This window comes from Vipera berus (genome assembly GCF_964194415.1).
Source record: "Vipera berus genome assembly, chromosome: W".
Lineage (NCBI taxonomy): Eukaryota > Metazoa > Chordata > Lepidosauria > Squamata > Viperidae > Vipera > Vipera berus.
This window is the reverse complement of record NC_138210.1, coordinates 74,334,345-74,347,098: the sequence shown is the minus strand read 5'-3', so window position 1 is coordinate 74,347,098 and position 12,754 is coordinate 74,334,345. Positions and strand designations below refer to the sequence as shown.

The window sequence follows — 12,754 nt, the reverse complement described above, 5'->3', positions numbered from 1 at the left end:
TAGAAGAAGGGAGCTGGAAGGGAGCTTGGAGGTCTTCTAGTCCAACCCCCTGCTCGGAATGCAGAAGAACACGAGTTGGAAGGGACCTTGGAGGTCTTCTAGTCCAACCTCCTGCCCAAACAGGACACCCTGTATACCATTTCAGACAAACGGCTTTCCAATCTCTTATTGAAAACCTCCAATGTTGGACCAGCCACAACTTCTGGAGGCAAGGAGTTCCACCGGTTAATTGTTCTCACTGTCGGGAAATTTCTCCTGAGTTCTCGGTTGCTTCTCTCCTTGATGAGTTTCCATCCGTTGCTTCTTGTCCTGCCTTCAGGGGCTTTGGAGAATAGGTGGACCCCCCCCTCTTCTTTGCAGCAGCTCCCCCCAAAATATTGGAACAGTAGCTGGGCACAAAGGGGAGATACGCCAAAAGTGACGTTGCAAAAAAAAAATAGACTGTGATGGCACCGTAATTTTCCGGGTTCAATCCCGAGTGACAAAATATTCTCTTGGAACTTTTTCTCCCCCCCCCCCCCCCCGATGACAAGCGAATTGTGCGATGGTGGCACTCGGATCAGAAACGGATTCTTGATGGGGTTGTCTTCTTGGGGCTCGATCTTAACCGCCATTCCTGGCAGGTTCTGCCTAGCCACGATTGTCCGTCGGCACGAAGAGGCTCGGATCTTTTCCTCCTGAGTTTTCGTACCTCAGTTTGGGGAAGGGTCCTCAAACTTTCCTTCCTTCCCTCTGCTTTGCTCCCCCACCTCGATTCATTCTCCTCTTTTGATTTTTTTTCCCCCATCCCTTCCTTCTTCTTCTTTTATTTATTAATATTTTATTTTTATTTTAATTCCATTTATATCCCGCCCTTCTCCGAAGACTCAGGGCGGCTCACAAGCTTAGCAGTAGCCTTCATTCTATGTATATGCCTGCTTATTAGGGCTTTCGCCCCCCCCCCCCAAGCGGCATTATTACAAAGTCAGCTTATTGCCCCCAACAATCTGGGTCCTCATTTTACCTACCTCGGAAGGATGGAAGGCTGAGTCAACCTTGAGCCTGGTGGGACTCGAACCTGCGCTAATGGCAGGCAGCTGTTGTTACCTAAGGAGGCGTTAGCCCACTGCTCCACCAAGGCTCTCCACAAGACCTCCCCCTTGTCCTTTTGGCTTAACAGCCTTCTCGCGTGCTCTTAGCTCAGTCCGGCGTCCCAGAAGACTCCGCGCGGCCTCCTCGCTCCTGAGAACGAGCAAAACGCAGCCAGGGGAGACGAAGCTCGGACTGGTGGACTTGACTGCCATTCGTTTGGGGAACGTACGAAGGAGACACCGTCACCGGGAAGATTTTTTTTTCCTTCCGGACTGCCACTGTTTTTCTTTTTCCCCCCGCGTGCATCTTGCATTTCACGGCAAACGATCCTTGAACTGCCCGTGTTTTCCCAGTTTTCCCGGGAACAAGACTGAAAAAGAGTAGATGTTGGGCCAGTTTTATAGGAAGAAGGGATGTGTGTGTGTGTGGGGGGGGATTGTGGGGGGTTTTTTGGACCTGTTTGCCGTCACTCCATCCACTTGTCCTCTTTCGAACTCGGAACCGCGGCGTCTTTCCGTTTGGAATTTTTTTTAAAAAAAGATTCTATAACTGAACTCTCTGGATCCTTTGTGGACCGTCTTTGGCGACGCGTTTTGGATGAAGGCTGTGCTACGAGGAGCCAAGCTGGAAGAACGTGAATAGCAATTTAAAAAAAAAATCGGAATTCTTTTCAGCAATACCCTCGTTGTCCTGCTGGGATTTACGCGGCTGTGCAAAGTCCGACACCGGCATTTCAAGAGAGAGAAGCAGGCCTGTTTTTTTTGCGCTGGGAGGAATCTTTTAAAGCAGAAAACGGCCTTGGATATCCTTGATTTTCTCTAAGGATCAGTTGCTGCTTGAAGAGGAGGGATCACACAAATTAGGGACTGGAAACACAGATGGGCTTGTTAGCTTTAACTGGGGGGGGGGTTGGAGCAGAAGGGCCCAGTGGCCCCAAAACTTAGTGGCTTGTACTAAGCCTGCGGGATCCAATCTGGGTCGGTCACTCTGGGACCAGAGTTTTTGACTTCCAGGCTTTTGGTTATGCGCTGGAGCCCATCCTCAGGAGTAGTGTGTGTGTATTTATGTGGTGCCTGGTTGTGTGGGGCTCTTTAGGGTGTCAGGTTTTTGGCTGTTGTGCTGCCAAGCCCTCCGCCTTCTAAGTACTTGGTTGGCTGGTGGTAAATCAGCACTCCTGGGTCCTGTTTCCCAGGCTGCAATTATTCTCTGGCTGTTTTTGTCTCTGCTTGGCCAACAATCTTAATAGCTGTGAAATTGAATGGATGTCCTTGTTCCAGGGCAATGTGAGTTCAGGTCTCCTCGTTTGACCGTTTGCTTGTGTTCCTGAAGTCTGGTGGTTAGCTTCCTCCCCGCCTGTCCTACCGGTACATACACATGCAACAGGCACCACACAAATACCACACACACACAACAGCACACACACTGCTAGAGAGATGTTCCCTGAAGATGGGATCCAGTACAGGTCCGAAAGCTCGGAATAACTAAACCTCTGGGTCCCGGTGACCGACCCAGATTGGATCCTTCCACATTATCCTGGGACACGCATGTTCGCCTTCATTCGTTCACTAAGCCTGTATGTTTTAGGAGCGTCTTCGTAGGTATGGACCCAAATTAATCTGTTAGGCTTTGTCCTACCTGGTGACAGCCTAGTGCTTGATATTCCTAAATACAGGTAGTCCTTGACTTGTGACCGATTATTTAACGACCATTCAAAGCGACAACAGCACCGAAAAAAAGAGACTTTCGGCCGGTCCCTTGCACTTAAAATCATTGCACCGTCCTCACAGTTGCTAATCAATCAAAATTTGGGGCGTTTGGCCTGTGTTTATGACGGTTGCAGCGTCCTGGGATCACAAAGTCCTACGATCAAGGGGCATTTGCTCAATTGCCTGGTCGTAAATTGAGGACTTACCTCTATTTTCAATCCTAGTCTGCAAAACGGTGATTTACCCTCTGGCTGGGGATTATAGGAGATGTGGTTTGATATACCTGGAGGGCAACCTGGTTATTCTAATTTTTTTTTTTTTAGATTGGTGGGTGCTTTGTGCGAGAGGGTAGGTGGGGGGGGATCCAGACCCGGCCTGGGGTCCTCTGACAGTCTCCTCCTTTCTCTTCAGTTGGAGAGCAAACGAGACGCTTTCTCCCCTGTGTTGCTGCAATTCTGCACCGACCCCAAGAACCCCATCACCGTCATCCGGGGTCTGGCTGGATCTCTTCGACTCAGTGAGTATGACTGTTATGGTTTGTCTCTGGAGAATTCTCCGTCAACTCGATCCTGGTTGTCCCAAAGGTGCTTTTTTTCAGGAGGCAACTGGATTTCCCTGTTTTCCTTCGAAGAGGTTTCGCTTCTCATCCCAGAAGCTTTCTTCAGTTCTGACTGAATGGCGGCGAATGGAAGGATTTATCCTCCTTGCAGACAGCCGGTCATTTGCATTTTTTTAGAGAGTCGTTGAGGCCAATTGGAGGTTTACCTGTGTCCTCAGCAACTGTGGACTTTCTTGTTTTTCTTTGAAGACGTTTCGCTTCTCATCCAGGAAGCTTCTTCAGCTCTGACTGGGAAGTGGAAGGATTTATCCTCCTTGCAGACAGCTGGTCATTTGTATTTTTTTAGAGAGTCGTTGAGGCCACTTGGAGGTTTGTCTGTGTCGTCAGGGTCATCTGAGTGGTGCAAATGGGTGTGGAGCCTTCTTGGAACTGTTGAAAGGAGGTTCCACGCCCATTTGCACCACTCAGGTGGCCCCGGGGACACAGACAAACCTCCCAAGTGGCCTCAAGGGCCCTCTAAAAAAAGGCAAAGGACCAGCAATCTGGAAGGAGTATAAATCACTTCCCCACCATCCAGTCAGAACCTGAGGAAGCTTCTGGGACGAGAAGCGAAACCTCTTCAAAGGAAAACAAAGAAAGTCCAGTTGCCTCCCGGAAAAAAAACACCTTTGGGATTATTATTTGTTTGTGGTACCATCAGCCAGATGTTCAGACTGGATCTGGCATTTCCGTCCGTCTCACCTGGGATAGGCAGATGTGGGGTGTTGGATGGTGTTGCAGGCATTGTCGCAGGATGTCAGCAGTTCCGAGTAAAGCTGCCTTTTGCAATTGACGGACGGTGAATTTGTCAATGCCGATAACGTTCCAGCGGTGCGCCAGATGTTTTGGGATGGCACCCCAAGGGGTCTGTGACTGTTGGGACTGCCTAGGCTTCCTTTTGCCACAGTGGTTCTGTTTGCGGGTCTTTGTGTTTTGTTGCCTTCTCCACTTCTTTCTCTTCTCTTCTGCTGTCTCCCGGTTCCTGCTAGGTGTCCACTGCCCAGACTTTTCTTTGGCCTTTCTCGTCCACAGTTGTTAAGTCTGGATTGTGGTGGGGCAGTTGCCTGTGTGTGTGTTCGAATTCTACAATCCCAGAGCAGTTTAGCTTCTTCGTGTGTTTTTTTTATGGCTTTCTCTGTTTTACGGTCCTGCCAGCTCTTGCTTGCAGACGTCTTGCAGATCTTCCTGGGCACTGTTGTTGCTACTTTGTCGTGCTGTCGCTTGTCGTCAGTCTGGGCGATCTTCTTTGCCTAGGCGGAAGCTGAAGAAATAGTAGACCATCTGGTTAACCTCCTCCTCCTCCCTCCTCCTCTTCTTCTTCATCTTCTCTCCTTCTCCTCTTCCTCCTCCTCCCCCTCCTCCTCTTCTTCATCTTCTCTCCTTCTCCTCTTCCTCCTCCTCCCCCTCCTCCTCCTCCTTCTTCATCTTCCCTCATCCTCCTCTTCCTCCTTCTCCTCCCCCTCTTCCTCCTCCTTCTTCTTCATCTTCTCTCCTTCTCCTCTTCCTCCTCCTTCCTCCCCTCCTCTTCTTCTTCTTCATCTTCTCTCCTCTTCCTCCTTCTCCCCCTCCTCCTCCTCCTTCTTCTTCATCTTCTCTCCTTCTCCTCTTCCTCCTCCTCCTCCTCCTCCTTCTTCTTCATCTTCCCTCCTCCTCCTCTTCCTCCTTCTCCTCCCCCTCTTCCTCCTCCTTCTTCTTCTTCATCTTCTCTCCTTCTCCTCTTCCTCCTCCTTCCTCCCCCTCCTCTTCTTCTTCATCTTCTCTCCTCTTCCTCCTTCTCCCCCTCCTCCTCCTCCTTCTTCTTCATCTTCTCTCCTTCTCCTCTTCCTCCTCCTCCTTCTTCATCTTCCCTCCTCCTCCTCTTCCTCCTTCTCCTCCCCCTCTTCCTCCTCCTTCTTCTTCATCTTCTCTCCTCCTCTTCCTCCTCCTTCCTCCCCCTCCTCTTCTTCTTCTTCATCTTCTCTCCTCTTCCTCCTTCTCCTCCCCCTCCTCCTTCTTCCTCCTCCTCCTCTTCTATTTCTTCTTCCTCTTCCTCCTCCTTTTTCGTTCTCCTGCTTCCCTTCCTCCTCTTCTTCTTCTTCTCCTCCTCCTTCCTCCTTCCTCCTCCTCCTCTTCTTCACCTTCTCCTTCCTCTTCTCTTCCCCCTCCTTCTCCTCTTCCTCCTTCCTTCTCCTCCTCCTCCTCTTCTTTGTCTTCTCTTATTCTTCTTCCTCCTCCTCTTTTTCTCCTCTTCCTTCTTCTTCTTCCCTTTGTCCTCCTCCTCCTTCCCTTCGTCCTCCTCTTCCTCTTCTTCTCCTCCTCCTTCCTATTCTTCCTCCTCCTTCTTCCTTCTCCTCCTCTTATTCTCCTCTTCCTTCTTCTTCTCCCCTTTGTCCTCCTCCTCCTTCCCTTCCTCCTCCTCTTCCTCTTCTTCTCCTTCTCCTTCCTCTTCCCCCTCCTTCTCCTCTTCTTCTCCTCCTCCTTCTCCCCCCCTCCTCTTCCTCCTCCTCCCCCCTATTATTACTATTACTATTGTTATGTTATGTTGTTTTGCAAGTACTTTGGAGTGCTTCTGTCCCGGTGACAAATTTCATCGGTGTCTAACCACATTTGGCTAAATAAATAAAAGTATAAAGCAAAGAAGGCCAGATCTTCGGAGTGCCCAATAAGGAAAAGGATCATTTCCCCACCCCTTCCCCCTCGCCCCAGATTTGGAGAATGGCCGACGATCTTTGTCGTTCCTTAGGAAGTCGATCTGGCTATAGAGGAAGCCGATCTGCTCGCAGACGTTCACCTTTCCGAGCGGGGTGGAGGGAACGAGGGCCGATTCTTGCAGACTCGAGCAGGCCAGCTCGCAACAGATCTCTCCCACAATTTGGGGCGCGGGCGTAGATTGAGGCTCTCCGGCGTCCCCTCCGTTTACTGTCTCGGCTCGCCCGCAGATTTGGGGCTGTTCAGCACGAAGACTCTGGTGGAGGCGAGTGGCGAGCACGCCGTGGAAGTCCGGACGCAAGTACAGCAGCCCTCCGATGAGAACTGGGACCTCTCGGGCACCAAGCAAGTCTGGCCGTGCGAGAGCAGCCGGTCGCACACCACAATCGCCAAGTACGCCCAGTACCAAGCGGCCTCGTTCCAGGAGTCGCTTCAGGTGAGATGGCCAAGCTTGGTGCGTCCATCCCGTCACCCGCGAGCGGAGTGGGCCGGGTTGGATTCCTGAGCCCGTAAGGGCCGCACCCCGAGTGCCCTCGCTTAACTCTTGGGTGTAAGGCCCCTACCGTGACTCCTCTCTCTGTTGAGGCAGGAGGACAAAGAGACTGACGACGAGGAAGCCGAGGAACCGGACAGCACCACAGAGACGCCGCCCAGGTAGAGTACTCCCGCCTCCGCCTGCTCGTCGGGTAACTTTTGTTTTGGACACTCAAGGAGAATATTTGCAGCTCAGGGTTAAAAATGAGGGATCCTTCGTCCTCTCTGAGCTCCGTTGATTTCTTGCAGACATTCCGTGACCCAACTAGGTAGCATCATCAGTGCTAGAAGGGTGTGAGGTTTGCAGAGGAGGAAGAGGAGGCAGAGAAGGAGGAGGCTGTTTGTTTTGACTGATTGCGGGTACTCCTCAACTTACAACCATCCATTGAGTGACCGTTCAAAGTTACAACAGCACTGGAAAGAAGAAGTGACTTATGACCATCTTTCACACGGCCGTCGCCGCTTCCCGGTGTTCACGTGACCGACATTTCAACCCCTGGGGAACCGACTCACATTTATGATGGCCGCAGTGTCCCCGGGGCTCCCTTTTGCCAACCTTCTGACCAGCGAAGTCAGTGAGAAAGCCCGACTCAGTTAACAACCCTATTACTAATTTGACCAGCGTAGTGATTCCCACTGTGGCAAGAAAGGTCGTAAAACGGGGCAGGACTCCCTTAACCGCTGTCTTGCTTAGCCACGGGAAATGTTAGGCCAGGGGTCTTCAAACTTGGCCCTTTGATGACTTGTGGACTTCAACTCCCAGAATTCCTCAGGCAGCTTGGCTGAGTAATTCTGGGAGTTGAAGTCCACAAGTCACCAAAGGGTCACAGTTCCCTCACACTGGCTGAGGAATTCTGGGAGTTGAAGTCCACAATTCATGAAAGGGCCACAGTTCCCTCACGCTGGCTGAGGAATTCTGGGAGTTGAAGTCCACAATTCATGAAAGGGTCACAGTTCCCTCACACTGGCTGAGGAATTCTGGGAGTTGAAGTCCACAATTCATGAAAGGGCCACAGTTCCCTCACGCTGGCTGAGGAATTCTGGGAGTTGAAGTCCACAAGTCATGAAAGGGCCACAGTTCCCTCACGCTGGCTGAGGAATTCTGGGAGTTGAAGTCCACAAGTCATGAAAGGGCCAAGTTTGAAGACCCTTGCTTTAGGCTCTGTTGTGGTTATAAGTCCAGGACGGCCTCGTATTCTTCAGCTTTGGGAGGTTTTTTTGCCGAGAAGCCAGACATGAGTTTGAATAAGAGAGAGAGGGAGGGATTCTCTGGCTTGCAAATCGAAGACCTGGAGAAGCACAGGATGCTCTCTCTCTCTCTCTGTGTGTGTGTGTGTGTGTGTGTGATATTGTCCTCTCTGCTTGGGTGTGTGGCAGGAAGAATTGGGACCTTAGTGCTTCCTCCATCTGGGAGGAAATGAAATGGCCCGGCCGATTTTTCCGTTTCTCGTCGTCACTTTTCCGTTTTCTGTTCTCGCCCGCAGCAACCCGGATCAGAAGCCCCACCAAATAATCAAGTTTGGAACCAACATTGACCTCTCGGATGCCAAGCGGTGAGGATCATCGTGTGTGTGCGTGGGGGAGTGGGTGGGAATCATGCACTCTCCCCCCCCCAGGTGAAAGCTTCCCCCCCCTCCCCAATTTCCATTTCCTGCGTGGGTTAGTCGCCCTTTGCAACTTGCAGCAAGGGGAATTTTTATTTATTTATTTATTTTGCCTAAGATCTGCTTGTCTGGGCTGCCCCCTTCAGGTTCAGACCTGTCACTGCATGCCAAAAAGGGCTTTGATTCCTAGAGCGGCCTCGGTGGGGCTGGGCTGCTTCATCCCAGCCCTTTGCTCCACCACCACCCCCAGTGGACACCCATGGAACTGCAGCAAGGCCATTTCCCCCTCCGCTCAATCCTATGGCAAAGCACTACTGTGTCTCTCTGTTGCCCCCTGGTGGTGGCGCATGAGAATTTCAGGAAGAAGGGGCTCTTGGGTTGGGGGAGGTTGCCCCCTTGTGGCCAGAAGCCGTCATTGCCATTTAAAAGACTTAAAAGGGCAGAAATGGGCAACGGTGGACTTCAACTCCCAGGATTCCTGAGCCGGCCATTTCAGCTCCCTCAAGTCCTGGCTAGCAAGCACAGTGATTATTCCCAGAAGGCCTAGCGCTACCTGCAGTACTACAAATAGTCCTCTACATACGACCGGTCACGTAGTGACTGTCCGCAGTCACAACCCACCTGAAAAAGGGGGCTTATGACCAGGGTGCGAACTTCCGACAGTTGCGCCGGGCAACCCAGCGTGGCATCTACAGCACTTCTGATTTTTTTGGCAAAAAAAAAAACACACAATAGCAAGCCAGGGGTTCATTTAGCGACCGTCAGATTCAGTGCAGTTTGCGTTTAGAATCAGCGTGTCGGCTTAACAGCGGCCGCCAACAGCACCATAAAATCGCAGGCGGCCCTTGGCTTGCAACACTTCATTTAGTGACGGCTCAAAGTTTCAACGGCACTGGGAAAAAAAGGGACTTAGGACCAGTTTTTCGCACCTACGACCCCTGCGGTCACGGGATCCAAATTCGGATGCGTGGCAACCGGCTCGTATTTACGACCATGGCAGCGTCTCCCTGCGACCTTCTGACGAGCAAAGTCAGATTCACTTAACAGCCACGTTACTAATATAACTGCAGGCTACGGAAATGTTGGGGTCAGTTGCGGCCGTAAGTTGAGGACTAGCTTATACTGCTGTTGTGGGGGGCAGGCTCCATTATGGCCGTAACTTCGAGGCCCTCCCCCCAAAGGATTCCTCCGCTGAGCAGAGGTCAGACTAGTTGGCCTCCCAGCCCCCCCTCCCCCGGAGCGTGGGTGACCTGTTTGTTTCTCCGACACGGCGCAGGTGGAAACCGCAGCTGCAAGAGCTGCTGAAGCTGCCCGCCTTCATGCGTGTCACGTCGACGGGGAACATGTTGAGTCACGTGGGCCACACCATCCTGGGCATGAACACGGTGCAACTGTACATGAAGGTCCCCGGCAGCCGTACCCCAGGTGAGACACCCCCCTCCCCCGCCCCTGGTTTCTCTGCTTGGTCTGAACACATTGCGGTGGAGCCTCCATATCTGAGAACAGTCTACCTTGGAACACCAGCTGTGGAAGGAGGCAGAGAAAAGCTGCCAACTCTTGCCTTGCTTGGAGGCTCCACTGAAGCCGCTGAGTGGCTGCTTTGGGAACAGGATGATGGGCAATAGGAGCAGGATGATGGGCAACGGGAACCCTTGGGCAGAAATGTCTCGGGAGGTTCTCCGTCACCCAAATCCTGCTTGTCCCAAAGGTGCTTTTTTCCCAGGAGGCAGCTGGACCTTCTTTGAAGACCTTTCCCTTCTCATCCCGGAAGCTTCTTCAGCTCTGACTGGATGGTGGGGAATGGAGGGATTGATATAAGAATAATAATATAAATCCGATATAAATCCTTCCACGCCCCACCATCCAGTCACAGCTGGAGAAAAAAGTCCAGTTGCCTCCTGAAAAAGCATCTCTGGGACAACCTGGGCCAAAAACCGGGCATCCAGACCAGGACTCTCTCCAAACTTGGCCACTTTTAAGACTTGTGGACTTCAGCTCCCAGAATTCCTCAGCCGGCTGAGGAATTCTGGGAGCTGAAGTCCACAAGTCTTAAAAGTGGCCAAGTTTGAAGAAACCCCTAGGATTAGAAAACCTGGAGGTTCTGGATTCTAACGTCACGGGACTCGCCCGTTCTTCCGTTTGTGTGTGTGTGTGTGTGTGTGTCTGTCTCTCTCTTCCAGGGACCTTCCTGGGTCTCGAAAAGACCCCGCATGGGGGATGGAGACCAGGAGATCCCAGGCCGAGCTGCTAACTCTGTGGCTCCTTTGCAGGTCATCAGGAGAACAACAACTTCTGCTCCGTGAACATCAACATTGGGCCCGGGGACTGCGAGTGGTTTGCTGTTCACGAACACTACTGGCAGAACATCAGCGCCTTCTGTGACAGGTAGGACTTCTTCGCGGGTACCTGGAGGGACCTCCTCAGGACCACGGAGAACCTGGCCAGAGAGAAGGAACAGGGTGGTGGAGGGAACCTCCTCAGAAGCAGTAAGTGGAGAGGAACCATCACCTCCGGGGCCTTGATTCAAGAGCTTCTTCTGACAGCGGGGGGGGGGGGATCCCTGACTGCCCAACGGCCTCTCAACCCGAGTTTCCTTGCAGGCATGGGGTAGATTATCTGACCGGCTCCTGGTGGCCCATCTTAGAAGACCTCTATCAGTCCAACATCCCCGTCTACCGCTTCATCCAGCGTCCTGGAGACCTGGTGTGGATCAACGCTGGGACCGTACACTGGGTCCAGGCCACTGGGTGGTGCAACAACATCGCGTGGAACGTCGGTCCCCTGACAGGTAGGACGAGGAGCGGGGGGGGGGGGCTGGAGAAAGAGGCTGTGGTCCTGCCCGGAGTGGACTCCCAAAGGAGAAGGTTGACCTGGTAGCTTTTTAGGATAGGGGCTTTGGCCATACTGGCTGTTGAAAATGACCGTGTCTCCCCTTCCAAGCCAGAGAGAGTGCCTGATGCATCTCCTGGGGGTTTAGAAGGTCAAGTGCTCCTCAACCCTGGATCCATTCCAGGAGGGCGTTCTTGACGGGGGGCCATCCTGCCCTCGGTTGGGACTTGACGACCTTCTCGATGAAGGAGAACTCGGCACATTGTGAGACAGTTTGTCCAACTGATCGTACATTCAGGAAGTTCCTCCGAAGAGAACCTCATTTCTTGTAGCTTCAACCCAACGGTGGTAGATCCTCTTCTCTGGGACAGGGGTCTTCCATCGTGGCCCTTTGATGACTTGTGGACGTCAACTCCCAGAATTCCTCAGTCAGGCACGCCTGGCTGAGGAATTCTGGGAGTTGACGTCCACAAGTCATCAAAGGGTCATAGTTCCCTCACGCTGGCTGAGGGATTCTGGGAGTTGAAGTCCACAAGTCATCAAAGGGTCATAATTCCCTCACGCTGGCTGAGGGATTCTGGGAGTTGAAGTCCACAAGTCATCAAAGGGTCATAGTTCCCTCACGCTGGCTGAGGGATTCTGGGAGTTGAAGTCCACAAGTCATCAAAGGGTCATAGTTCCCTCACGCTGGCTGAGGGATTCTGGGAGTTGAAGTCCACAAGTCATCAAAGGGTTATAGTTCCCTCACGCTGGCTGAGGAATTCTGGGAGTTGAAGTCCACAAGTCTTAAATGGGTCATAGTTCCCTCACGCTGGCTGAGAAATTATGGGAGTTAAAGTCCACAAGTCATCAAAGGGCCAAGTTGGAAGACCCCTGCAGGTCCCTCCCTCCTTGCTTGGGCCAACCGTATAGAGCAGTCTTTCCCAAGCTTCTGGCACTTTCATTTACATTTAATTTATCTGGATCTTTCGTAAAGAAAGCGTGACGCTCACAACTTGGCGCCACCCTTTCCTCTCGTGATGAACAGAAGCTCCAGGTGGGCTTTCAGCGTCCACTAATTCCGGAGACCTTGAATTTGCTCTGGATTTGTGGACCTGCCAACCGAACTTTGTTCTCCCCAGCCTACCAGTACCAGCTGGCGCTCGAACGCTACGAGTGGAACGAGGTGAAGAACGTCAAGTCCATCGTGCCCATGATCCACGTCTCCTGGAACGTCGCCCGGACGGTCAAGATCAGCGACCCCGACTTGTACAAGATGATCAAGTGAGTGGGTTTTACTCTTGACTGCGCCCGGCCTGAGCCAAAACCGGTCTTCCCTGCCCTAGGACGGACAGTCCTCGCCTTACGACCACGACCGAGCCCAGAATTAATGTGGCTAAGTGAGAAATTCGTCAGGCTGGAGTTTCGTCCCGTTTTTACGACTTTCCTTGGCACAGTTGTTAAGTCAAGCACGGCCGTGGTTCAGTTAGAGCCACCATCGTTAAGCGAATCTGGCTTCCCTCTTGACTTGGCCAATCAGAGGGTCACAAAAGGGACGGGGGATCGCGTAAACTCCCTGGGACTCTGTGACCGTCGTAAACACGAACCCGTTGACAAGCATCCGAATTTTGATCGCGTGACCGCGGGAGATGGCGCACCGGTCATTAAGGGTGACAAAACGGGTCCTAAATCGCTTTTTTCAGTGCCGTGGTCCCTTTGAACGGTCAGTAAACGGACCGTCGTAA

At 52.2% G+C, this 12,754-nt stretch overlaps 1 protein-coding gene across 6 annotated transcripts in view; it reads left to right on the top strand.

The window, feature by feature from the left end:
- Nucleotides 1–12,754, top strand: part of LOC308676619 (lysine-specific demethylase 6B-like) — a 97,289-nt gene that overhangs the window by 72,028 nt on the left and 12,507 nt on the right. For all 6 annotated transcript variants that reach the window (XM_081342543.1, XM_081342544.1, XM_081342546.1 and 3 more), the window contains 8 exons: nucleotides 3,189–3,294; nucleotides 6,294–6,499; nucleotides 6,653–6,717; nucleotides 8,082–8,150; nucleotides 9,478–9,626; nucleotides 10,472–10,586; nucleotides 10,802–10,989; nucleotides 12,152–12,293. In XM_081342543.1, the coding sequence (XP_081198669.1) occupies nucleotides 3,189–3,294; nucleotides 6,294–6,499; nucleotides 6,653–6,717; nucleotides 8,082–8,150; nucleotides 9,478–9,626; nucleotides 10,472–10,586; nucleotides 10,802–10,989; nucleotides 12,152–12,293 (1,040 nt within the window). The remainder of the gene's footprint in view (nucleotides 1–3,188; nucleotides 3,295–6,293; nucleotides 6,500–6,652; nucleotides 6,718–8,081; nucleotides 8,151–9,477; nucleotides 9,627–10,471; nucleotides 10,587–10,801; nucleotides 10,990–12,151; nucleotides 12,294–12,754) is intronic.